The sequence below is a fragment of the Panicum virgatum genome, chromosome 1N (assembly GCF_016808335.1).
Source record: "Panicum virgatum strain AP13 chromosome 1N, P.virgatum_v5, whole genome shotgun sequence".
Taxonomy (NCBI): Eukaryota; Viridiplantae; Streptophyta; class Magnoliopsida; order Poales; family Poaceae; genus Panicum; species Panicum virgatum.
In genome coordinates this window covers 6,123,222-6,149,204 of record NC_053145.1, presented here as the reverse complement: position 1 = coordinate 6,149,204, position 25,983 = coordinate 6,123,222, and the positions used below count along the sequence as shown (strand labels likewise).

Below are 25,983 nucleotides of genomic sequence, written 5' to 3'. Positions count from 1 at the left end.
CTGCTGCAACTAGTGCTGATTTGCGTTACTCCTGCCGACGACGTGATGGGACATGGGAGTGCCAATTGAGCTGCTCAAAAGGTGTCTCATCTAGTCATCTTACTTATCGGAAGACTTAACCAATGATTATCAATTAATTGGGAGCTTATTATTATTTATTAATTAATTTGAAAATGTATGCTGCTCATAATAGAATAACAACATCCGCTAGTGATGGTGGTGCGCTCTTAGTGATGGATAGATTAACAATCATATTAATATAAAGTCTTTGATTTGTGCATGTAGCATGCGTCATTTGCTCGCAGAGGAGAGTTCTATTGCTGTAGACAGGTAGTAGAAAAATCGAAGAACCAGTTAGGCCTTTGGCTTATATGTTGAAACTGTACTGTAGCAGTCGCCATTTTTCTAGCACTGTAGGTTTTGCAGTGCTAGCAGGAACGGAGGAGGATTAGACGGGGACCCCTACGACTACGTCGGATGCCAATTTGGTAGCAACAAACTACTACGTAACGACATACTCTAAGTAGTGGATCTAAAGGGGCTGGGGGCTCAAGCCCCCTACCTCCCCAAGATCAATATGTATAACATGTATTGTGGTCGTCACCATATTTCTAGCACTATGGATTTTGCGGTGCTATCAAGAAAGTAGGAGGATCAGACAGGGACCACTATGAGTACGTCGGATGCCAGGCAACAACAACAGGATCTAAGTGGTGGATTTAGGTTTCGTTTGGTTTTTTAAGTAACTGTCACATCGAATGTTGGGACATCAATTCGAATGTTCGGATGTCAATTTAATATAAAACTAGTTGCATAAGTTGGAATTAGAGCTCTAGACGAATCTATTAAGTATAACTAATGCACGTTTAACAGATGGTTACTGTAGCAATTAGTGGTCAAATTATGGACTAATTATGCTTAATAGATTCATCTTGTGATTAAGTCACGACTTATGAAATTAATTTGGTAATAAATCAATGTTTAGTACTTCTAATTTGTGTTTAAACATACGATGTGACGAGATTTATGACTGAAATTGAAAAAAATCAAACCTGGCCTTAATAGGGCAAGGGGACTCAAGTCCACTAACATCCCAAGATCAATTGATACCGCCCTAAGCGTGGTCGCCCTTGCTCTGGCCGCTCTACACTATACAGGACAATGCCCCGTGTCTCCGGAGTGGATGGGGATGACGGAGGAGGATCAGAACTCGTGGGCAACCGCCGATGAGGATGAGACACAAGAGGTAATTATATTCTCAGCCCAGCCGTTTCTTCGAGGTAAATCATGCAGGTGAGTGGTGCGAGCCCTTTTTTTTTGTTTTTTCACAATTAAGCATTTTGTTTGTTTGATTTCGAGAGTGGGCTTGTCGTGGCTTGTGATGTTTTAACACATAGTGGTGTGCCTACGTACAAGCCACCTGGATAAACTTAAGGTGTGACACATAGATCCAATGTAGAACACGTCATTAATAAGTTTTTAGAAAAGAACGTCATTAATAAGTTTATAAAGCACAAGAACTAAGTTAGCTTTTGTTCGTAAGTCATGGGAGGATACATTGATTGTGTGAGCTCAAAAACATATACACTCTTGGTTGCTGTCACGCAACCGCCTTACTTGCTCCTGTGAGGCTCTATTGTTAACATAATAGCGTCTGTGAAGCTAGTTTGTTGTTCTCTTTGTCTGATTCGAAACTAACTATATTTATTTAGAAAAATAATTCTTTTTCTGTATCAATAGTGAGTGGTCACTCGACAGGCTCATTCCAAATCAAAGCCAGTGATAGGGGTGCAAATGGGTGACCCTTAGGTACACCTCCAACCCTCTTTAGTTCAAAATTTTATACTAATTTTCCAAATTGAGATATGATTTTGGAGATTTAGTACAAAATTTTGAACTAGAGAGGATTGGAGGGGCATTTAATGGATACCAATTGGCCCCCATAGCCAGGCATCATCCATTGGCAAATGCAGATGTTAATAGCCTAATAGGGAGTCAGGGACCATTGGTTTACGTTCTTCATATTCTCATGAGTTGGTTTGGGTAGATCAAAGGCAAGCGTGTGCTTTTGTATATGCTCTCGGGGTCACATGATTCAAGTGCCCTCCCGGTATTATATGCTTAAATAAGCAACATTGGGGCACCTGCTTGTGATAATGCAGGATAGGTATGTGTGCCATTTGTTGATTACGTGGATGTTTCATTGTACAAGGGGCAAAATAGCAACAGCCAAATATTTGCAAGAAGGCAAGTAGAACCTTTTGCTATTTCACATGAAGAATTTCGTTGCATACACATCATCAAACATCCTCCGCAGGTTTATTATTATTTATTAATTAATTGGAAAATGGAAGTTGCTCATAATAAAATAAACAACATCTGCCGGTGGTGGTGGTGCGCTCTTAGTGGTGGATATATTGATCATCATATTAATACAAGATCTTTGATTTGTGCATGTACGCCATGCATCACTTGCGAGCATAGGGGAGTTCTACTGCCGTACCGTAGACTCGTACCAGTTGGGTATAAGTGGAATGTGTATTGTGATAGTCGACATCTTTCTTGCACGTTGGGTTTTACACTACTACAATAAATATTTTTCGAGACGGTCAAAAACCATTAACCGAGACGGGCAACCCCAACCGCTCGGAGCAAAGGTCACCGTCAATGACCTATTTTCAAGACGGCTGTGTTGTCTGCCTCGATTAATCAAATAATTTTTTTAAAAAAACGATGAGCCCATCACGGGTCCGTCGCTGCCGCCGATGCCACATCCCACCACCGCCAGATCCAGCCTTGCTGCCGCCGGATCCAGCATCGCCGCCCCGTGCAGGCCGCCGCGTCCTACCGCCGCCCCGCAGAGGCAGCCGCATCCCACTGCCACCGCCACTGCCTCCGCGTCCCGCCACCGACACTGGATCCACCAGCCTCATCCGCGCCCGCTCCGCCTAATCCGTCGGCCTCGCCTGCCATCGGCTTTGATGTGGGGGCCGTCAGCCTCGCCTCCCCCCCTCCGAATCCGGGGAGGTCGCCGCCGACTGCTTGGAGCAGGGGCGCAAATGAGGTAGGGGACGCGCGAGGACCGCTGGCGTGCCGCGTGCGGTGGAGAGGGAGAAGGGAGAGAGGGGCGGCAATGGTGGGAATTTGAAAGCGGCAGGCTCAGATTGCTTAGGATTTATAGGCGCAGAGCCTTGGTCAAAAGATATATGCCGAACTGTTGAAAGCATCTAGGCCCCTAATTCGAGTTTTGGTAATTAATGACAACGGTTATGGACTAACAATTGCATTTGAGATGATATGCATATGTTAATCCATGGTTGAATGAGGTTGTATTGTGTTTGTGGAACACATTGGAAGTGATATGAAAAGCTTGGGCTCAAGGCAAAGGTAAAATGTAGGGTTTTTGTATTTTACCGGTCATAAAGTGTTTAGTGGATGAAAAATGACCGGATTTGTTGGATAGATAGTCGTACTATCAAGAGGGGTCTTTGTACTCGTGCTTGACGGGTCTCTAGTGCCATTTTGCTCAAAATGTCTAGATGCATACATGAGGGCTAACTTCGTTTGAGAAAATGGAAACTCGGGTTCAATTTGAGTGCTGACTGCCTAAGGGCGGACAGTCCGCCATACACTTGTGAAAATCGTCTAGAGACATGGATGTCTCTGGTAGGAAAAAGAAATGTAGGGCGGACGGTCCGGCCCTGTTGGGCAGACGGTCCGCCAGTATAAAACAATTTTGTCTAGAGAGATTGTTTCTCTGGTTGGGCCGAAGGTTTGAACGGCGGATGGTCCGTCCCTGGGGTGCGGATGGTCCTCCGGTCATTTGACAAAAGTAACCAAAGACGTTTGCGTCTCTGGTGGTATTTAAGGTTGAACGGCGGACGGTCCGCCTCTGGGGCGCGGACGGTCCGCCGGTCTTTTTGAGAAAACATCCAGAGACGATTTCGTCTCTGGTGGATTGGAACATATAACTGCGGACGGTCCGCCAGAGCTATAACGGCTAGTTCTGACACACAATCATTGCACTCTGACTCACTGGTTTACAACGGCGGACGGTCCGGTTTTTGAACCGTGGACGATCCGCGTTTACGCAGAAAAGAGTGGAACAGCTAGTTTTTTAGGAGAACTCTATATGTACCCATTGGACGCCATGTGAGCTTTATCTTGGCCATTTGGATAGCACTCTTGACATATTTCTCTCACACATCCTTTGCTTAGAGAGTGCATTCTTGAGATTGTGAGAGCATCCTAATGCATTGCATCAAGAGTTTGAGCTTTGTGGCACTAGGGAAAGTTCAAGCAAGCATCATCGACTTGTTACTCTTGGGAGTTGCCGGTCCCTAGACGGCTTGGAGGAGTGGATTTCGTGGAGCACCTCCAAGGAGATTGTCGAGGAGCCCCGAAATTGGTTGTGAGAGGTTTTGTGCTCACCTCACCGGAGTGGTGAAGAACAACTCTAGTGGAATCGAGGTGTGGAGCGATTCTTTGATTCAAGCTAGCTCAAGATCAAGAGTTTTCTTGATAGAGGAGCGGTTGATTCTTTGAATCCACCTCAACGTGGATTAGGGGTGACCAGCAAGTCATCGACACCACGAGAAAAATTATTGTGTCAATCTTGGTTAATTCCTTTGCTCTCTTTAATTCTTGCATTTACTTTGAGCATTTTACTTTACTAGAGCTTGATTTGTATCTTGCCAGCCTAGGTTGCAAGCCCAAGTTAGAGATAGTAGTAGCATGACATAGGGCTCTCTTGTGTTACTAATTAAGTTTTCTCTAGTGTTTGTGATTTTAGTTTTTAAACCGCCTATTCACCCCCTCTAGTCGGTGTTCTTGATCCTACAACCATCCGCCCCTTTGATTCAGCGCACGACAGGTTAGCTTGCGGACAGTCCCCGCAGCTTTAGCGAACCGTACCCTGTAAAGATGTCCGGACATCCGAACCTTCTACAGTGTAAGTTCGGACGTCCGATCTAGCAGACTGTCTTCCTCCTAAGGCTGGACTGTCTGCCGCAGGCAGTCAACACACGTTTCAAAACAAGTCACCATTTTCGTTGGCGGATCGTCCACATATCTTTTGCGGACCGTCCGCTTCATATTATTTTAGCCCATCTAGTGGGCCACTATTTTTGGAGGCGGACTTTATAGTATGTCGGTTTTGGTTAATATATAAATCGAGTAGTTTGTGTTAGAACAACCATCTTGGTTAAGACTGTTTCAATAATCGCCTCTGTTAATAAAAAGTGATCGCCTCGATTAATGCTAGGTATTAACCGAGGCGGTTAAAAATTCTGCCCCGCCTCAGATGGGTTTTCAAAAGGTCGCGGTTAATGCTTTTTTTTTGTAGTAGTGTTAGGGTGCTATCAGATAAATCGAACAATCAGTTGGGCCTTTGGCTTATAAGTGGAACAGTACGTCGGATGCCAATTTGGCTACTGCTCAGCAGCAACAGCAGCAGCAGTAGACTACTGGCGTGACGGCAGGCTCTAAGTGGTGGATCTACAGGAGGCTATGGGACAAGCTCTAAGTGGCGGATCTACAGGAGGCTAGGGGGGCTCAAGCCCCCCTATCTTTGCAAGATCAATGGATACCCTTTAAGCCTCCCCTACATGCATCATTTGCTGGCAGAAGAGAGTTCTATTGCCCTAGACCCATAGTAGATAAATCAAAGAACCAGTTGGGCTTTTGGCTTATATGTGGAAGAGTACGTCGGATGCCAATTTAGCAGCAATAGCAGACTGCAGACGTGACGACAAGCTCTAAGTGGCGGATTTAAGGGGGCCTAGGGATTCAAGCCCCCTTACCTCCCCAAGATCAATGGATATTGCCCTAAGACTGATCGCCCTCTCTCTAGCCGCTTTACACCATACAACACAGCGCCCATGTCTCCTGAGTGGATGGAGATGGAGGAGGAAGATCAGAGCCCGTGGGCGTCCGCCGACGATACAACACATCACCCGTGTCTCCTGAGTGGATGGAGATGGAGGAGGAGGATCAGAGCCCGTGGGCGTCCGCCGACGATGACGAGATAGTGGAACGTATATTGTGATTGTTGCCATAAGACTGATCACCCTTGCTCTAGCCGTTTTACATCATACAACACAACGCCTGTGTCTCCTGAGTGGATGGAGATGAAGGAGGAGGATCAGAGCCCGTGGGCGTCTGCCGACAAGGCCGAGATAGTGGAACGTGTGTTGTAGTTTCGCCATCTTTCTATCATGTTGGGTTTTAGGGTGCTATCAGGAACGCAAGAGGATCAAATGGGGACCACTATGAGTACGTCAGATGCTAATTTGGCAGCAGGAGGAGGAGCATCAAACTGAAAACGTGACGGCAGGCTCTAACTGACGGATCTAAGGCCGTGTTCAAACGACGTTTGAAATTTTCTGCGCTCAGCGATCGATTCGGTAGTTCATAATTTCTTGAAGCTTAGGCCGTGTTTAGATCTAAAATCCCAAAATCTATAATTTTTGTAAATTGTCTGTATGGTATATTAAATATAGTTGAAAAATAAATTACATTACATAAATGGATTGTAAATCGCGAGACGAATCTAATGAGTCTAATTAGGACGTGATTAAATACTAAATTGCTACAGTAAATTTACAGTAAACATGTGCTAATAATGATTTAATTAGAATTATTAGATTCATCTCGTAGTTTACAGATGAGATCTATAATTAGTTTTGTGATTAGTCTACATTTAATCCATCTATCTATATACTATAAAGATCGAAAATAATTGATAACTTTTCTCACCCAAACTAGGTCCGCCGTACCCCTCACGCCAGACCCGCGTGTCAGGACCGTGAGAGGTGGGAGGAGTGGAGACCCATAGAAGTCCCATGTTGGGGAGCATTTCTGCTAAAAACATATTATTTTCCTCACCCGGTTTTTTACCCGCCAGCGCGTACCCCCTCTATCCTTCCTTACCCGCCGTGCTCCGTCCCGCCGCGTTTGCTTCTGTGCTCGAGCACCATTTCGCCGTCCGCACGCGGAGCTGCCTCTTTGCCCAATTGCCCCTCGGCCGGAGTCGTCCGGGCCCGATCCCATCTACATCCCCAACGGCGGCATGCTCTTTGCTCTCGCTGACGGCACCTTCGATTCGATTGGCTCGACCTGCCGTCGCCGCTTGGCACGCCGGCCTACGGCGAGGAGGCCAGGGAGTGGTCGTGGTTTGAGATCCCCGACCTGCCGTTCGAGCGCAGGCACGTCATCTCCTATGCTGTGCAGCCGACGGCAGACCATCTTCGTCAGCATCAAGAAGGTCGCCTCTGTCGACATTCTCGTTCGAGACGGATGATCGGAGCATGGCGGCATCTGGCACCACCACGGCAAGTGGTGCCGCCGTCCACCGGCCGCGCGCACTTTTACGGCGAGCTTGACGCTTGGGTAACTGGGTTGGCCTTTCCGGGGAGCCGGACAGCATCGGCCACCTCTGCTCCGGCAACGTGGTGCGCGCCCGCCAACCCCGACGCCGACTGCAAGGGGCAGTGCCCAACCCGAAAGCTAAGCAAGGAGAAGCTGTTCAGCGATGACCCGATCGAGAGGCACGTCGGTGCCACCCTCGTGTACATGGGAGGCAGAAGAAAGTTTTGCCTCGTACAGTGCGTCTCGATCGACAATGATCTTGGTGACAAGAGGTGTGACTGCAACTCGGATGATCTGGACACTTTTCTGGCTTGAAATTTATTATTTTTATATCATCATATCATCTACATGATATTTTACAAGATTGTATATCATCATATCATCTACAGTCGAATTTGGACATGATATTTTACAAAATTGTATATCATCATATCATCTACATGTGTGATTTTTTGGTGAATCTAGACGTTTTTTGCCGTGGTTTGCACGGATTTTCACAAAATTGTGGTTTGCACCAGATATGTTCCCATGATGATAAGATACGTGTATTGCAAGTGCAATAATGAGTTTAGCTCCGCATTTATCATCTAACAATGTTTTGGTTTCACAACATGCCAGGTAGCACTGCAGTCTGAATTCATCGTCTTCTTTTTTTTGGAACGTATATGAGCTCACATTGATATCATTTGGCTGCAGGGAGGATGTAGGGAAATTATTTTCATTTATGCGAGTTAGGGTATCCTCTAACATATCAGTTAACATTGTAGCAAATCTCTCACTCTGTGATTTTAGGCGGTACCTGTGTTATCATCATATACATCTGTGATCATCTCATATCTTTGTAGGCATTCTGTGACATGCTTTCGTGCACAGGTTAATCTGCCTTTTAACCCATCCATGACATGTTGACGAACATATCCTGCAGTTGATGGTCATAGGAGTCGGTGAGCCGGTTAGGATTATTGATACATAGGTAATGTGCATAAATATTACTAGAAGATCAACTGATTAATCTTCTTGCAAAGGCTGATGATTTGTGCTACCAAAATATTGGTGGGTTCAAAGGGCAAGTGCATATTTCACTGATTACAATGTCGCAATGTTAAATACACCTATGTATTATTTTGTTTCAGACTATCTTAAGATTTTGTGGCCCCACAAAATTGTGAGCTCTTTCTCCATTCCATACAATTGTTCCTTCTTTCTTCATAGAATAGTGAAAAGAGAGTCCTCTTGAGTATGGGTGAATGGTGAAAATAGTTAGTGACTGCTGAAATCTTGTAGCCTTGAATGTTAGCTACAATATAATAATTTATCAAGCTATTGTAGTTATAATTTGTTGTTCCTTTTCTGCAGTTTGTAAATTTTGAGCTGGCGGCACTCACAACTATTTTGCTACGGGATTTACAACTTCTATCTAAGAACTGAGATGCTACTGATTGTTACCCGTTTTATCTAATTAAAATTGGAGCAGTTTTAACAAACACTAGCTTAAGTGTGACACACTTGGTTGATGGTTATAACTGAGAATGGTTGTGTTTGTGAACAAACATGTGCTGCTTGCTATATCGTCCTCGATGGTTTTTGAAAAAGGATTTAAAGAAATGACATAATATTTCTTCAGGAGAGAAGGATAGACCACACGCCTATGTTGAAGTCCCAGTATTAACTCCACACTATTCCTTTGGCTTGTGCTGCCTGCAACAATATGCTATTTTTGCAAGAGTTTCTTTTTATGTGCCTTTTAATGATGTGTAAGTGTAGATAGTACTTTAATGATGTGTAATCGTGTAGATAGTACGATTAATGAATTTGATGATTAGTGATTTTTAAATACGTGCGTGCGCACCTACATTTTACTAGTACTTTAAATATTGAAAGATTTCCTTTTAAAATCCAAAATCCAAAATGAACTAAACCCACCCTTACTACATAGAATAAAACTTCAAATTTGCGAAAACCTGTTGGGGCATCTTGCCGCTCTTGAAGCTTGTGGGAGTTGCAGATGCCATTTTTAAGGCTATCTACACTGACTTTGCTCTATATTTTTCCTCTAAAAAGAATATTTATGTCTGGTCATCGAGAATATTCCTGTCACGGTGTCATGTACAGAGCGCCCTCCATCTCCGCTCGATTTACCACAGCCGACTGCTTCCGCTTCTTTACCGTGGGGTGTAGAGAAGACCGCTGCAGCGTTATTTTACGCTATCGCGCACTGCAGGAACGATACCGTTCCCCGCTGCAGATAGCCTAACGACGTGTTTAGTTCGTGAAAATTTTTGAGTTTGGCTACTCTAGCACTTTCGTTTTTATTTGATAATTAGTGTCCAATTATATACTAATTAGGCTCAAAAGATTCATCTCATCATTTCTAGCTAAACTATGCAATTATTATTTTTTAAAACTACATTTAATAGTTATTTTTTAAAACTACATTTAATACTTAATACATGTGTCCAAAAATTTGACGTGGGCAAGCTCCCATTTCCGCATCTTCAATGAATCGTCTACCAGCACTCAAAGTGCTTCTTGTTTTCAAACATCCGGCGACCGCACCATTCAAATCATCAGCATCACTAGCAACTAGCAAGGCGTCAAAAATCCACGAAAAAGGCCCAAAAGATAACCGGCGGAGCCCGGTTCCCGAGGCGGCGACCGTTACCATCCCAAAGCCAGCAAAGGAGTCTCTCGCTCTCCCCGGTTTCAAATTTAAACCCTCCCTCCAAATCACCTCCAAATAAACAAACAAATCCCCCGCTAGTGAGTAGTGACTCCACTGTCCAGTGTCCACCGCTTCGTTTCGTTCCAAGCCAGCGCCAACAGAAGCCTGCTGCCTCGTCAGGGCCAGGCCACGGATGGCGACCACGCCCAACCCCAAGAGGGAGCCGCTGCGTCCACGGAGCAGCAACGCCCCCGCGGCTCCGGCGCCGGCGAGGCGCGGGCCGGCCTCCGCGGAGAAGGAGAACCTCGGGAACGGGGAAGAGGAGATGGGGAAGGGGAAGGCTTGGACCGCGGTTGCTACTGAGCCGTCGAAGCCCGCGAGGCCGGCACCGGCGGGAGCGCCTCCGCCTCCGCCGCCGCCTCTGAAGCCGTCGTCGCTGCAGCTCCGCATGAAGGACGAGTCGGCGGAGGCGGCGCCCGTGCTCGTGGGGCCGAGGGGCAGGGAGCTGCTCCCGCCCCCGTCCTCGTCCTACGAGGCGTGGGACCTCTCTGACAGCGAGTCCGCGCCGGCCTCCTCCTGGGCCACGCTCCCCAACAGGTACGCCGCGCCGTCCGGCCGTTCTCTCCGCCACCGCCGCCGCGGAGCACGGAGCAACTCAGTAACGGCCCCCCTCCCTCCCCCCGTTCTTGCAGGGCGCTCTTGTGCCGGCCGCTGCCGCAGGACGTCGGGCGGTGCACCTGCGTCCTCGCTAGGGAGGCGGCCGCCGGAGCCAGAGGAGTCGCGCTCTACTCCCTCTACACCAATGTGAGACGCCAGGCATCCAAGTCCAAGCTGCGTTTCCAACCTGCAAGGCGATAGCAGAGCGATTCCGGGCTTATTTTTTGTTTGTGGAATGGCGCAGGAGGGGCAGGGGCGGCAGGACCGGAAGCTGGCGGTGGCGCGGCACCGGAGGAGGAGGGGGAGGTCGGAGTTCATCGTGGCGCAGAACCAGGACGGCATCTTCTGCATCTCCGGCAAGAACTTCCTCGGCACGGTCGCCGCCAACCTCGTCGGATCAAGGTTTTAAATAGCCGGCTATACCTTCTGCTATAGACGGTTATAGCTTCTGCTATAGACGGCTATAGTTTTTAGGAAGACCAGATGCTATGGCATTTAGCTCGCTAAAGCCGGCTATAGCTCGCTAAATGCCAGCTATAGCCCACTAAACGTTGTCACGGTAGCTCTGCCGCTAAACGTCTTAGCCGGCGATTTAAAACATGGCGTCGGATCCAAGTACCAAATCCTGGGCCAGGTACAGCCGCAGAGTACAGCTCAAAGCTTCTCATTCTCGATGTCAGTGATCGCAGATTGATTGGATCATATAGCTTGAGCCATTGATGACTGTCGTTGATTGTCGCAGGGGAACCGGGTGGATGAGATGAAGAGCCACTCCAAGCGGCTTCTTGGCGTTGTCGCGTAAGATCCGATCTCCATTGGCAACCGATTCAGGAACCAAAAGATTTTCTCCGTGATGGGTGTTCATCCATTTTTTTGGTTTCTACAGGTTTGCGCCCACCATCACCACGCTTACAGGGAGTTACAGAAGCATGAGGGCTTGGATACCGAAGAACCAATCCATGCAGCTCAAGACCAACAATTCTGCTCAGGTAAGTTCAGTCCAGCTGATAAGATTGCAAGATACCGTCGGGTTAATTTGGAGTGATGCTGATTCTTGCCCTCGAAATTTTCAGATTCAGCACATCAGTGGGCTCCCAAAGGACTGGCAGGAGAAGAAGAGCAGAGCTGACCAGCTATGCTCAAGAGCCCCTTTCTACAACCATGTAAGGGATTTTCCAGCAGCATGTTTGATGCACACTCTTGACTCTTGAGAAAGAGAAGCTGATGTTTCGTGTTCATAACAGATGACAAAGCGATATGAACTGGACTTCAGGGAGAGGGCAGGAAGGATGGGGTACAAGGTTCAGACCTCAGTGAATAACTTCCAGATGACCCTGGAGGTAGCATTTCATTCCCAGTTGGCTATCTGAAGAACACATCACTGTCACACCCAAAAACAAAAAATCAGGATCACAGCACTGACGATATAAACAACTTTGATTGGGCAGGAAAACGGGAGGCACACGATCTTGCAGCTTGGTAGGGTTGGGAAATCCAAGTACATAATGGACTTCAGGTAACTTCATCGTCTGCCACATTGGTCACTCGCTCCTACTCTTATCATTTACAGCAAAATTTCACCATAGTAAGATGTGTTTTTTCATATACCCATTGACTGGCTACCAAGCGTTCTGCATTTGCCTGGCATCGATCGACTCCAAGCTGTGCTGCACCCTGTGAAAGAGGCATGCGTGGAAGAAGTCTTTCGTTTTTGCAGCTTATGCTTAGTTTTTAGTGATTGTGTATTTCCAGCCTTCTCATCTTGAGAAGGGGGTTGAATAATAGAGCAAGCCAATATGCGATTATCCATCTGCATCAGCAACTTTGTTGCTTAATAATAATTAATATTTCATTATATATCACCCTGTTTCAAAAAACGTTTTAAAACTACGTTTAATCTTGATTAAACTCTAAACTTTGGCCTAGCGTTGCATTTAATCACAATATCGTTTAATCGCAAAAGACGTTTAATCTACGTTTTAATCAAAAAAAAACTCTAAACCATAGACTAGCGTTCACCTAGCGTCTAGCGTTTTTTAAAACCTTGATATATCATAAAAATAAGTCCTTGAATCGCATTTGTGCAACACTCAACTTTGAAACACAAGTAATCACCACAGCATTAGATCTGAGTCCATAGACTTAATGGAAATTGCTAGCAAGTGCAGTATTTTGCAATTTGCCAAGATGTTACGATGCAAAGAGGCACGCATCCTCCTAGCGAGGCAGTATTCTTCTCCCCAACCCAAACTTGTGGTGTACCGGAACCCACGAACCCTATGCAGAGACTGGAACTGATGTTTACCACTGGAGAATGACGGAAGGCACTACAGAAGCATTCTATTAAGTGTTACATGTATTTAATTTGAATGTATAAGGCGAAATGTAATATGGGGTCTCGCACAAGGGATCAATTCAAAGTGTCAGCTCCTTCTCGACCTTGCTTCGTCATTCAGAACTTCTGAGGCAGTGTCGCAATCTCGATCAATTTGGGTCAGATGTCCAGAAAAAGCTGTCAAGGTTAAAGGGGAAAAACATCCTTTCAGATGTGAACTATTTGCCATATCAGCTCACAGAAAGAAAATCAGCACGACGATGGCAGAGTTCTCACCGACTGCACACTATTCCTGCTCAATCTTCCTCACCAGCATGCTCAAGAAGATAGTTTGCAGCTAGCTCCTCATTCCTGTCGCAGGCAAAGAATGCCTCTATGACACGTGCTCTCTCAAACCCCATGGATTCAAGCTGAAACATATGAAAACGAAGCCACAGTGCGATGATATGATATTTCAGATATCAATGCAGTAAGCAGATAGTGAGTTGACTGTGTTATATGTACCCGTCCAATGGCCTCCTGCTCCTCTGGTGTAACATTGATAGCAAGAGGCATTTCATCCTGCTCAGGTTGTTCTAAGAAGTCCCTAGAGATTTTGAGGAAGTGGGATAGGTGAAATGAGACATTACTATATCTACTATTCATAGAAAATCAGTGAATAGGAATTTACAACAACAAAATACAAGTAATCTACACCAGTTAGCAAGTGGTGATGAGGCAGACAAAAAACTCAAGCGAATTGAATGGAAAAAAATAATCAAGCAAATAAGAGAATGCTTACCCCTCGCCATCTTCAAAGGGCTCATTTATTAACTGAAGGAACTCAGCATGATTCTCCTGAATCAACCTTAGAATTTGAGGATTCTGCTTGCTCAATTCCTGGAGCATAGGCTATAAAATGAAACCAGCACAACTATTAGGCAGGTGCTGCACAAGAAAACCATGGAATGCAATTCAAAGTAAGAGTGCAAAACCTGCAAGATTTGTGGATTTGTTTGGACCATTTCCCTAAGTGCTTGAAACTACAAAAAAAAGAGGAGATGCTATTAATTCCTAACTAGAACAACGAGGTTTTTTATTTACTTCCAAGGAAATAGGTACTTGTCTTTCCACAACAGAAGGTTTAATGAGAAGTTCGACAAAGCTCATGCTCACACCATATCTTGATGAGGTCTGTCCTAGCACAAGATAGTGCAGTAACACAACTAGGGAAATAAGTATTGACGCACAAGAGACAGGATGACGTTGTTACAAGTTACCAATATGTTAGATCATCACCTACATTGATAGGCATGAGCCCAAGAGGTCGTGTCCATGGGTGTTTCTAGTATTTTACATTTTTTAGCTAGGGAAAATAACAGCTAAAACCATAAATGACAAAATTTAAACTATGAGAACCTGTTGGTTGTTTCTAAGAAACTCAAGTGGTCCACCTCCAGCACCACCTCCAGCATTGGAACCCCCCTGTTGAATTGTGCAATTGGTCAACACATGTTTCAATACACAGTGATAATAAATGAAACAAGAAAGTAGTAAACCTGAGGGAAAAGATTTAATGGAGCACTATTTGGAATTCCAGTGAGATCATCTTCCCCTATAGAAGGTTGATCAGTTGTGTTTCCTCCTTGAACACCAACTGGAACAGCAACTTCAGCTGTTACTGGAATACCCTAATGTTTGAGATAAACAAATTTTTCATCCCTTACAAGCAGAAAATTGGGTTCAACCCAAAAAACATGAAGGAGCAAAACAAATACATACAGAGTACAGGTATTCAACAGCTCGTTCTGGGTTGTTGTAAGCAGCACGAAGAGCCCTTTGGACTTTATCTCTGTCCCAACTGCCTCCACCCATCTCCATCAGCTGGTTAATCATTGTGTCAATATTGCTTCCTGATAGTAGATTTGATGCTGAATTGTCATATGTGTTTGAAGGGGTCCTAACAAAAAGAAACAAGTAAAACAAGCATACATTAGCATAATCAGTTAATCACTAAATGCAATAAATGGACATAAATGGTCTGGAATCATAAGAACACTTCAAATGTGTCTTCCAAGTTTCAGGGGTGTTTGGGGCCTAGCTTCCTACTAGAGACCTAAGCTTTCTGTTTTGAGTGGCTTTAAGTTTTTTCCCAATCCAAAATTTCAATCAATTATATTCTACAGTTGTAACATTGATAATTAGGTTTTTGCAGCTTCTACTGGGCCATAATTACATTTCCAAGGAGAAGTTGGGAGATACTATTTTGCGTTATCCCTTTACACACACGATAATATTAGCTGATTTCACCGAGGTTGCATGATTCAATTAGGCATAATTGCCGGTTACATCCTTAAACTTTACTCTAAGGGTCATTTTGATCCCTAAACTATCAAATAGGCCACTTAAGTCCCTCAAGTTTCTATTTTGGATCAAAATGATCCTTAAGCTGACTTGGCATACCATGTGTTCTTGCCATGTCAGCAAGGGCATCATTTAAATGAGTCAGCATCATAAAATGGTAGATTTTTCATACCTATTATAATGGTTGTATACTACATATTATCTATTATTGGACATCAGATTTGTGGTGACTCGTTAACATAGGTTTCTTGTATACTATTGAATCCAAATAAAGTAGTATTTATAATTGGATGAAACAAGGGTTGAATGAGACATTATAACATACTGACTCATTCAAGGACAACTAAAACTGACATGACGTGAATATATGGCATGCCACATCAGCCCAAGGACCATTTTGACCCAATGTGAAAAGTTGAAGGACTTAGGCGGACTATTTGATACTTCAGGGACCAAAGTGACCCTTGGACTAAATTTGAGGGACATATCTGGCTATTTTGCCATTCAATTATGCAAATAATTTAGGAGGGAGGGAGGGGGGTGGGAGGGAGGGATTTAAGTGGTCAAAAGAGCCAAAAGCACAGATATGTGATTGGCAGACCGGATTACATACTGTGCATGAAGTCCTTCAGGCTGAGAAGTTGTAGCTGCTGCCACCCTGCAAAACGAACAATAGATTCATCCCATTAGTTGAAGCAACACGCCAACACTCCATGTAAATGAATGAAGAGGTAAAAATAAAAAGAAAAGAAAAGGTCAGCAAGAGACTCACGGGAGTTGCGGAGCTTGCCGGGGAGGATCTACAGGAGGTGGCTGCCTGGTTGCAGGAGTGCTTGAGGGCTAGCAAAGGTTCATGCAGTCAGCACATAAGCTGGTAGTTTGTGTTTCCACACCCCTAAAGGGAATAACTTTACCTGGGCAGATGAGGTTCCACTTGAACCAGATGTTTTGCTCTGCAGAGATAGCAGATAATCACGCATTTATAAGAAAAAGACTAAGTACACAAGAATTGCAGGAAAATGATGAATAATGTGGTAATACCATAATACAACCAATAGATATTCTCCATTACATATATTATTCAAGGACCAGCTAGCATCAGAATGCGTATTGCCATATATCATGTACTCTTTTACTGTGATATACAAGTAGTAATGTGTAGTATAGATGCAACGTAGGATGTAATAATGGTATTAAACTATGCCAAATGAAAGACGTCAGCGAAACTACAAAGCATCAATGCAGACCAAAAAATATTACAGGCAGATTTGTTATCGGAGAATTACTGTTATATTTTGTATCTAAATTTACCTTTTCTTCACACGTTACATAATAAGCCAATACTAGGTTTTGGTCAATGTGGAACTGGAAAACTTTGCATTAGCAAATTGTGAATAAAGTTTTCCTTACTAAATCAAGTTATTATAATTATCACACTAAAATTTTAGTCAAATACATGATATATAACTGAAAAGGTTCCTATGAGATATATAGCACATAATAATATTAGAAGACAACCTTACTGAGCATGACAACTAGAAAGCCATCTTCGCTGACTTTGTTCTCATCCAATGTACTTTCATCTTTCAAAACCTGCCCATTGAAAATCAGCAGTTGTTGACCCCATGGATAGCTATCCTTTCCTTGTTTCTCTTCGATGTTTTTCTTCACAGCCATAATCTGATAAAAAAGCAACAGTTAGCGCATAACTTGACACAATTACAAATGCCAATAAAACACATTCAACTAGGAGTCTGATCACAAACACAGCAAGCAGGCAATCATGATACATCTAAGACCTTGATGCCTACATTCCATTCAACAGAGGGCAGCATAGCAAACCCAAATGGGCTCAAGAGCATATGTCTTCCCTTCATGTCCCGAATTTCGATTCTTCCCATCTAAGCGAAACTTCCTTATTTTAGTGAAACTTTGGACCCAATCCCCTTAGCTCAACTGTAGGTGGTTAACGGTTATCTTAATCTTTGCATTTAATTTTTGCTCTGGCAACTACTCCTACATCACTGCTAAAACCATTTACCAACAATAAATACAGCACAGTAATCCAGCACTTGCCAAATACAGTATATGCTATGGTCTGCACACGCATCAGAGACCAGTCCCATAAATGGATAATCACGTGCTCGGTGCTCCTACCTCTGAATCAGTTGCAAGCAACACCATACAAGGAGAAACCGCCAGCTCCAAGCTCAAAGCCTACACCATCCCAAGGACAGCATTAAGTCATTAACACCCCATAACGGCAGCGATTGCAACAATAAGCCTCAAATCCTAAACCACAAGGAACACCAGCTGCGGACCTTATTTTTCGGTACCAGTCATACCCCATCATCACAGAAATCACATTCCCGCATTTTATCAAAAACTCCTAACAGCAGAGCACACAGAAACAGGAAATCTGCGGCGAAACGGCCAGCTGCCCCAGCAATCCTTCCAGTTCTGAGCGCCCGCAGAAATCACTCGCCCTGCCCACAACAATGCCCTGACGCACGCACCGTAGAATCCCTCAAAACGCCATACAGCTCAACGCAAATCGGTAATATGAGGCTCCACAACCACTCGAAACCACGAGGCGCCCCCATCCGAAGAACGAGAAAGAAAAATTCAAAACGGAATGGGGATCGGGACGGCTCACCGTGTCGTTGGGCTGCACCCGGATCTCGAAGTGCGTGCCCTTGAGGGTCTTCACCGTCAGCTTCATGGCGGCGGGTGTGGCCGCGCCGGTGCCGGGCGGAATCTGAGACAGGCGAGGCTCCCCCTCCGCTCCACTCCGCTCCCGCGGGTGGTCTAGGGTTTTAGGTGGGGTGGAGCCCTGCTGCGGTGCTGCTGCCCTGGGGAGCGTCGCGCGGAAGGCTCCTTCGGAGTTTTTTTTTTCCTCCGGAGCTTGGGGCGAAGAGAAACGGAAAAAAGGGGGCGGGCGTGAACCGGACCCCAAGTCCAGTGGGTTGGGCCGTGCGTTGGGGCAACAGCACAGTACCCCAGAGATTTAGGCCTGTTTCGTCCAGCTCTGGATCAGCGGTTTTTTTATTTTTTATTTTTTTATTTCTGTTTTTTACAAAAATATATTTTTGATTTGGAAATTTACAGAAATATACCCCGGCCGCCCGGCTGCCGGGCGGCAGGGACTTAAACGCAAAAAAAATAAGAAAAAAAATTGCAGACAGGTCCTTGGGGCCGGTCGCCCGGCAGCGGGGCGGCCGGCCCCCCAGCCCTATATAAGGTGTTGGCCCCTCTCACCCCCATTTGGCTTACTAAAAATCCAGAAAAAAAGAAAAGAGAGGGAGGGAGGGAGAGGCAAAGCGGCGAAGCCCTGTCGGATTTTCAATGCGGCGACTTTAGGTAACTAAAATTTTCTACATTTTATAAATAGATTATGTTGTAATTTTTTTTGAAACAGTAGATTAGCAATCAGTTCAATTATTATTAGGAGTGATTAGTGGTACATTTAGATGCAATTACTTATAGTGATTAGCATTGATACAGTACATTTAGTGTTAGATTTAGTATTAGAAAATACTAGAAAATTATTAGAGAAGTATTAGAAAATAAAAAAATGCAAGATAATATTAGAAAATTTTAGAAAATGTTAGAAAATTGTAGAAAATTATAGAAAATGTTAGAAATTTTTTTAGAAAATGTTAGAAAATAGTTTAGCAATCAGTTTAATTATTATTAGCAGTGATTAGTGGTACATTTAGGTGTAGTTACTGATAATGATTAGCGTTGATATAGTATATTAGCAATCTGATTGCTCACTTGTGATTGCCAGGGCTCAACACCATGGCATCCTCAGGATCCACGTACATTCCATGGAATAAGGTGACGGAAACAGTCCCCCAAGGAGTTCAGGTGCCTATCTGTTTTTGCGGATCCTTGTGCAAACTAATGAAATCAAGGGTTTTGGGAGACGACTTTGGCAAGAGATTCTTAATGTGCGAGAATTACGAGTACGACCCGCCCAAGCATTACGGCAAGGACCGAGCAAAGGTACTACAAAACACTATCAGAGTTTGTCACTTTCTGATCTAGTAATGACTTCTAACATGATTTGGGGAAAGACTCCACCGCCTCTATGTGATTTCGTGCAGTGGTTAGACACCGAGCAATCTCAGCAGGATAAGGACCACGTGGAGCGTCAAGCAAGGTGGGCTGCACAAAGGTGGCAATGAATGCTGCATGAAGAATAGATGGAGGAGAAGCGCAAGAAAAACCAGGAAGACATTCAGAAGAGAATTGCAGAAGTGGAATGTCAGAAGGCAGAGGAACTTGAAACTGACAGGGAAAGGAAGCGAGAGAGGGCCCGCCGTGCTAAGGAAGCAGGGTCTGAAGCTATTAGGAAGGGAAAATATCCCCGGTGCACTCAGTAAAGCACCACCATGTAATCCCGGCATTTTACATTTCTTAAGGCATGTTAGGTTTACTCACAACACGAGGTTGTCGTGTTGCACATGCCATGATTTTCATTGTTCAAGTATCTAGTAGTACGAACGTCTTAGGCATCTGCTTTGTAATCGTAGCATTGTTTACAAAACTGTATTGCAAATCGAAAATTTATGATTCGTAACTACCCTTCTATTTTCAGTACAATTTCCAGTTTTTCCAGTGAGATATGAATTTTGAGTTACCACTCTCTTCTATGTTCTTGGATTGTTCTTCCAACCATCATATATATATAATCAGGGAGCGTACAGTGGAAACTCTATTAAATGCATGAACACTTCTCATCTTGTAAAAGCCGAGTCATTGATTTTTCTTTTCATAATTCGTCAAGGGGAGTTGAAAAGTACAGAACAACTCAAATAAAACAAAACACATAACAATTTAAATAAAGCAAAACACAGAACAATTTAAATCAAGCAAAACACAGAACAATTCAAACACAGAACAATACCTTCGTGATATTACATGCTACAATCTGGTGCAAATACATATCCATACATAACGAAATATAATTATCACATACAGGTCGGAATACATATCCATACATCTGGTTCAAATACATATGCACACATAACGAAATCTAGACGCGACGGGCTCCAAACTCCTGAGGTAATCCATCGGTGGGATTTCCAGAAGGTCCAACTTCAGCACCAGCATTATCTTCTTGTATTTTAGGACACTTCTTGTAAGTGTGACCATCTGCTCCACACAGGTTGCATCTTTTTTTCTTCTTTCCTGCCTCAGACTCATCCATTCCGTTACGGATACGAAGTGTCTGCCGTCGACCTACCCATCTCCTAGCATCTGGATTGGGAATGTACATTGGAGAGATATTTGGTGTAGTGAATGATCCCAGACTGCCTATGCCATATATCTCATGGCCCCAAGTGTGCACAGCAGTTTCTTTTCTGTAATATTGTGAAACAAAAACCCCAGAATCCAACCCAGATTCTGAACATGCCGCAATGACATGGGAGCATGGTAAGTGAAGAAGCTGTGGCTTCTTGCATCTGAAAAAACCTTGCCTTCTGGCGTTATCAAGCAATCCTGAACGACCCTTTGTCTGCGGACACCCTGCCCTATCCTGTCCTTGCATGAAACCTCAAACCTTTGATCCTTTGTGCCCATAGAGACCACTCTGTGATATTGAGCCTTTTTCAATCTTTTCTTTCATGTAATTAGTGACCCTATTACAAAAGTCGCACCTGGATTATTAAGTAAGACAGCAGCTGCCTGGTACCGCTCTCTGAAGTACCTTGTGCATCCGTATATGATGAATTCAACTATGCCAACAAGAGGAAATCCACGAACATGACGCATTACCATATTGTAACACTCTGCGTGGTTGGTTGTCTCGATCCCATATCGACGACCACTAGTGTCATATAAAATTGACCACTTCTCCTTAGGTGCATCCTTAATCCACTGTGTGAAAGGTCCGCCGCCGGAACGTCTCCGACTGGAGGTTGAGGTCTGTTCCTTTAGCAGCTCGGCGCACATGTTATCTATGTTATCTAGTACCTGCCACAATGCATCAAACTTCCGCTGCTGATTCTGAGTGCACAATCTCTTGAACAAATTTATAAGTTTCTTATTCTTAAAGCGCTCAAAAAAATTTGCACTCATATGTCTTATGCACCACCTACTCACAACATCTGGCCATAGAGTAGGCTGTCCTCGACTTCCTTCATGTAGTTGCCTTATTGCTGCTAGAAGACCAGCATGTCTGTCACTGATGAGGCAAACATCAGGCCTTCCAGCAACAACGTGAATCTTCACACGTTCAAGGAACCAGTACCAGCTCTCTGTGTTCTCATTCTCAACAAAAACAAAGGCGATGGGAACCAGCTGCTTGTTGCAATCAACTCCAATTACTGTTAGTATTGTCCCCTTATATCTTTCTGTCAAGAATGTGCCGTCAATACATAGAACAGGATGACAATACATGAATGCCCTCACACATGCACCAAGGCAGAAGAAAGCACGAAGCAGAAACTCAGGTCCCCCATCTAAACTCGGTACAATGTAGGTATCAGCCGCGCTTCCAGGATTTCTCTGCACAATTGCTGACAGCATGTGAGGCAAGTTATCATATGATGCCTCATATGTGCCAAATCTCATCTCAAACACCTTTTGTTTTGCCCGTCAAGCCTTTGCATAGCTGATTTTGTATTGAAAACGGTCGTCGATGTCCCTAATTATCAATTTTGGCTCATAATCAATTTTGTCCAGAATCACCCCATATATCTTCTTGGCAACAAAAGTGGATGTGATGTTACAGTGAGTTTGAGTAACAGCAGTTAATCTACATATATGTGGTGTAACAATTGAACACTCCCAGTGTGTCTTGTACTTGCCCTTGTAGGCATGTACTCGCCATGTACAATCGCCATTGACACACTTCACCTCATATTCTTTGCTGCTAGACTTGACAACTCTGAATTCCTTCCTCAACGATATAGCCCAAAGCTTCACAGCATCTTTCACAGCTTCAATGCTAGGATACTTTGCCCCCTGCACGACCTCATTCTCTCTGTATTCGTACTCATTACTCCTAATATCCTGTATCACTGGATTTCCAAAACCCTTGCCTCTCCATTCACCTAGCAACGGGTAGTCCTCATCGTCTGATGAGTCCCCACATTCTTCCATCATTCGAGCCTCTTGGTCTTCATTCTGTACAGCTTCCACAATTCCAGGTATCCGCTCACCCTCATCAGCTAAACCTTGCGGCTCAGGTTGAATGACATGCACGTTCTGATCTTCTTTTTCTCCTACCTGATCAGCTATACCTTGCGGCTCAGGTTCTGTGACATGCATGTTCTGATCTTCATTTTCTTGTTCCACTGCTTGGTTCATATGAGATGATGTACTTGTTGATCCTTCACCGAAATGGCCTGCCTTCTGGTGAATCTGAATTAGCATTGCAAGAGGCCACCCGCGGTCAAGAGCTGCTTGCATGTAAGTCCGCCATTCTTCGGTGTTTGCTATAAGCATCAACTCCCAGAAATCTCATTCGGTTCCCCAATTTGTCACAGTCTGAACTGTTAGGAAATGAGTCTTTGGATTCACATTGAATATCTCGTGAAGCCATTTGCGTATGGAACCAAAACTCCTCTCTAAGGATTTATCTATTCCGCACTCTCTTCGTTTAAAAGCTGATAGATCTACTCCATACGCATCATGAGAAATATATCCGTCACCATAATGAACTTGAAAACGAATCTTGCTCGACATATCTGGACACAGAATCATGATATTAAATTGATTGTGTTTCAACAAAAATAATTACAACAAAAATATTTGCTCGACATATCTGAACACACAATCATGCTATTTGTAAAGCGTAGAAGAATTTTGGTTACCTGCAGTCGCCGGCTCGAAAATCCGGCAGGGCTTCGCCTCTCTCCCTCCCTCTCTCTTTTTTCTTTGTTTCTGGAATTGTAGTGATGCAAATGAGGGGTGGGGGGACCAGCCAACCCTTATATAGGGGTGGTAGAGCCGGCCGCCCAGCTGCTGGGCGGCCAGGGGGGCCGGCCGCCCCGCTGCCGGGCGACCGGCCCCAGGGACCTGTCTGCAATTTTTTTTTCTTTTTTTTGCGTTTAAGTCCCTGCCGCCCGGCAGCCGGGCGGCCAGGTCCCGGTCGCCCGGCAGCGGGGCGGCCGGGGTATATTTCTGTAAATTTCCAAATCGAAAATATATTTTTATAAAAAACGGAAATAAAAAATAAAAAAATAAAAAAACCGCTCTGGATCATGACCGTGATTTGGATCTAACATGGGCTGAAGCCTTTTGCCTCTGAATAGGCCAAAAGTGGCTCAGGTCGCATTTCGTATCTGTTTTTTCGTTTTTTCTTTCTTTTTCATAGACCCAGCTAAGAGTTAGTGGAATTTGGACCGACTCCTAGAGATAAGGTTGCCTTGTTCTTGTTTTTATTTCTCTTTTTTCCTTTTTCTCTTTATATATCTTTCTTTCTTCTTTCTCTTTATTTGTTTCTAGTCTTGGTTAATTAAATATTTTACAGATTTTTTGTTTATCTTTTCTCTGTTTTCTATTCTTGAACTGACATATTTATTTATTTTGAATGGAGTTTAATTATTTCGATAGTATATCATAAATGTTTCAATAGTGCATTTCTCAATTGTTCACATACTGCATCTTACATGTCTAAGGTTGTATTTTAATTACTCGATAGTATATCTGGGCGTTCTGATAGTGTATTACAACTGTTCCATTTATATCCCTTTAAAAGTTGGCCACGGTAGCTGCATATGTGCACACTTTATTAGTATATTTAGGTGTGACATCTATGTGGGTAATTGTCTATTTTCTCCTCACAGTTGACGCTCGACAAATGACACGGGCAAGTTTTCACTGATCCCTTTGTTGTTCAATTTGCCGACACACGGTCACGTGATTCAGCATTCAGCAACCTGATTGCGACCCTGCTCTCAAGCTGGCATGCCCTGATGAACTGCTAATCTCTATGCTAATAATCCACGGCTGCCCCATTGACAGTTAACCAAACTCATACAAAACTTCTACTAGATCTCTTCACCTCCCGTTAAAATGCCAAGTCCTCCTGTGTACCGGGAGCTTTCCTAAATCAGTAAAGCTAACAATGCGTAAGCCTATGCAGACGTAAGAGTTACAATAGTGTTTTTTTAAGGAAGTTCGTGTCTTACTTTAACTGTTGGAAACTATATCTCTTAAGGATCTTACATGTATAAGCCAGTGACTGCCTTTAATCACAAACTTTGGTGTGTGATTGGCTAGCAGCGCTAGTTTTGCTGGAATTGCACGTACGTAGCAGCCTTTTTCGCGGCATGCGCTGTGTTCGCTTGGCTTGTCAACCAACCAACCAGCAGTACTATTCTCTCATACTAAATCAGCACCAACCACCAGCTACCAGCCAGTCAGCAGTACTGTTCTCTCATAACAAATCAGCACCAGCCATCAGCCACAGCCAAACGAACACAGCGATGATATTGCATGGGCGAGGCGTTGACTTCAACATAATTCTTCTGTGTAATGCTCCGATGAAGATACTTTGGTGTGCACAAGTTTCAAGATATTTTGCTCCAACTAGAGATGGCAATTTTACCCGCGGGTGCGGGTACCCGACGCGATGGGTGAGGGTATGGGTATGAAATTTTACCCGCGGGTATGAGCACGGGTATAGATTCATTCACAAATTTTATATCTTATTTTCTTGTGATTGTATGAACTAAATAAACTGATAGTGAGATTGTGTGAACTAGTAGGTGTGGAAATGACATTGACGTTTTACTTATTATTTGTAGTGAAGCTTATGATCATTGTTGCATTTTTAGATGAAATACATAACTAGAATTGAACGAATTTACTTACATACAACTACAAAATAGATGTTGAAGATAAGAAAAAATGGTGCAAGATGATCCGTTTAGTTCTCTATTTTGCTAATGCTTTGCGTTCGCTTGTATGGATTATAAATTCAAAACAAACTAGTCAATACGCCTAAATTATAGGTTATTTATGCTATTATTAAAATACCCGATGGGTACCCGAAACCCGACCCATACCCGGTGGGTATGGGTACGGGTATAAAATTTTACCCGCTAGACTTTGCGGATACGGGTATGTCTTGTAGTTTCGGGTATTATCGCGGGCGGGTATTTGCTCTACCCGCACGTTACTTGACCCGTTGCCATCCCTAGCTCCAACCTACCGAATGCATCGTTCTTGATTTTCATATCTTGGTTAACAATCATCATGGCCGGATCTTGCCCAAATGAATCCAATCTTAGAGCATCTTTAGCAACAGCTCTCTTAAATCAGACCCTCTACTTATTAAGGGCTTCCTCTATTTTTTTAGACTAGTTTTTTAATCTCAACTCTAGCTGTGGTCTCTAAATCTCACCCTTTTCTTTTGATCTATAGTGTTCTTTTGATCTAAAGTGTAGGATACATTTGTCGGTGAATAGAAGGTTCCCTAGAGATCCTCCATAAGTAGAGGGTGGAGGAATGGAGACCTCCCCAAAACGGAGGCTTTACTAGAAAGTTTGGTTCCCTAGAGATCCTCCATAAGTAGAGGGTGGAGGAATGGAGACCTCCCCAAAACGGGGGCTTTACTAGAAAGTTTGTTGGAGCATGGTTTTTTTATTCCACCCTCCAA

At 44.0% G+C, this 25,983-nt stretch overlaps 2 protein-coding genes across 5 annotated transcripts; one reads left to right on the top strand and one right to left on the bottom strand.

The window, feature by feature from the left end:
* The first annotated feature begins 10,128 nt into the window (after positions 1-10,128).
* Positions 10,129-12,549, top strand: LOC120654838 (tubby-like protein 4). 2 transcript variants are annotated; one of them, XM_039932501.1, is made up of 10 exons: positions 10,129-10,627; positions 10,723-10,834; positions 10,932-11,077; positions 11,291-11,321; positions 11,430-11,485; positions 11,574-11,676; positions 11,761-11,850; positions 11,932-12,027; positions 12,136-12,203; positions 12,315-12,549. In XM_039932501.1, exons 1-10 carry the CDS (start codon positions 10,224-10,226, stop codon positions 12,451-12,453), a joined length of 1,245 nt encoding a protein of 414 aa, XP_039788435.1. In that variant the 5' UTR covers positions 10,129-10,223; the 3' UTR covers positions 12,454-12,549. The 2 variants fall into 2 exon arrangements, with proteins under 2 accessions (XP_039788435.1, XP_039788436.1); XM_039932502.1 differs by having other exon boundaries at positions 12,292-12,492.
* A 233-nt stretch (positions 12,550-12,782) lies between these two features.
* On the bottom strand, positions 12,783-18,270 carry LOC120654840 (ubiquitin receptor RAD23b-like). Of its 3 annotated transcripts, XM_039932503.1 has the most exons (14): positions 18,022-18,261; positions 17,523-17,582; positions 16,884-17,045; positions 16,280-16,318; positions 16,138-16,205; positions 15,979-16,023; positions 14,784-14,961; positions 14,561-14,692; positions 14,421-14,486; positions 13,997-14,044; positions 13,804-13,913; positions 13,527-13,608; positions 13,299-13,432; positions 12,783-13,199 (listed from the first exon to the last, which is right to left on the bottom strand). In XM_039932503.1, the coding sequence occupies exons 1-13, from the start codon at positions 18,085-18,087 to the stop codon at positions 13,319-13,321; spliced, it is 1,170 nt and encodes a 389-aa protein (XP_039788437.1). In that variant the 5' UTR covers positions 18,088-18,261; the 3' UTR covers positions 12,783-13,199; positions 13,299-13,318. The 3 variants fall into 3 exon arrangements, with proteins under 3 accessions (XP_039788437.1, XP_039788438.1, XP_039788439.1); XM_039932504.1 differs by lacking the exon at positions 17,523-17,582 and having other exon boundaries at positions 18,022-18,270; XM_039932505.1 differs by lacking the exon at positions 17,523-17,582 and having other exon boundaries at positions 18,040-18,261.
* Between the last annotated feature and the right edge of the window lie 7,713 nt (positions 18,271-25,983).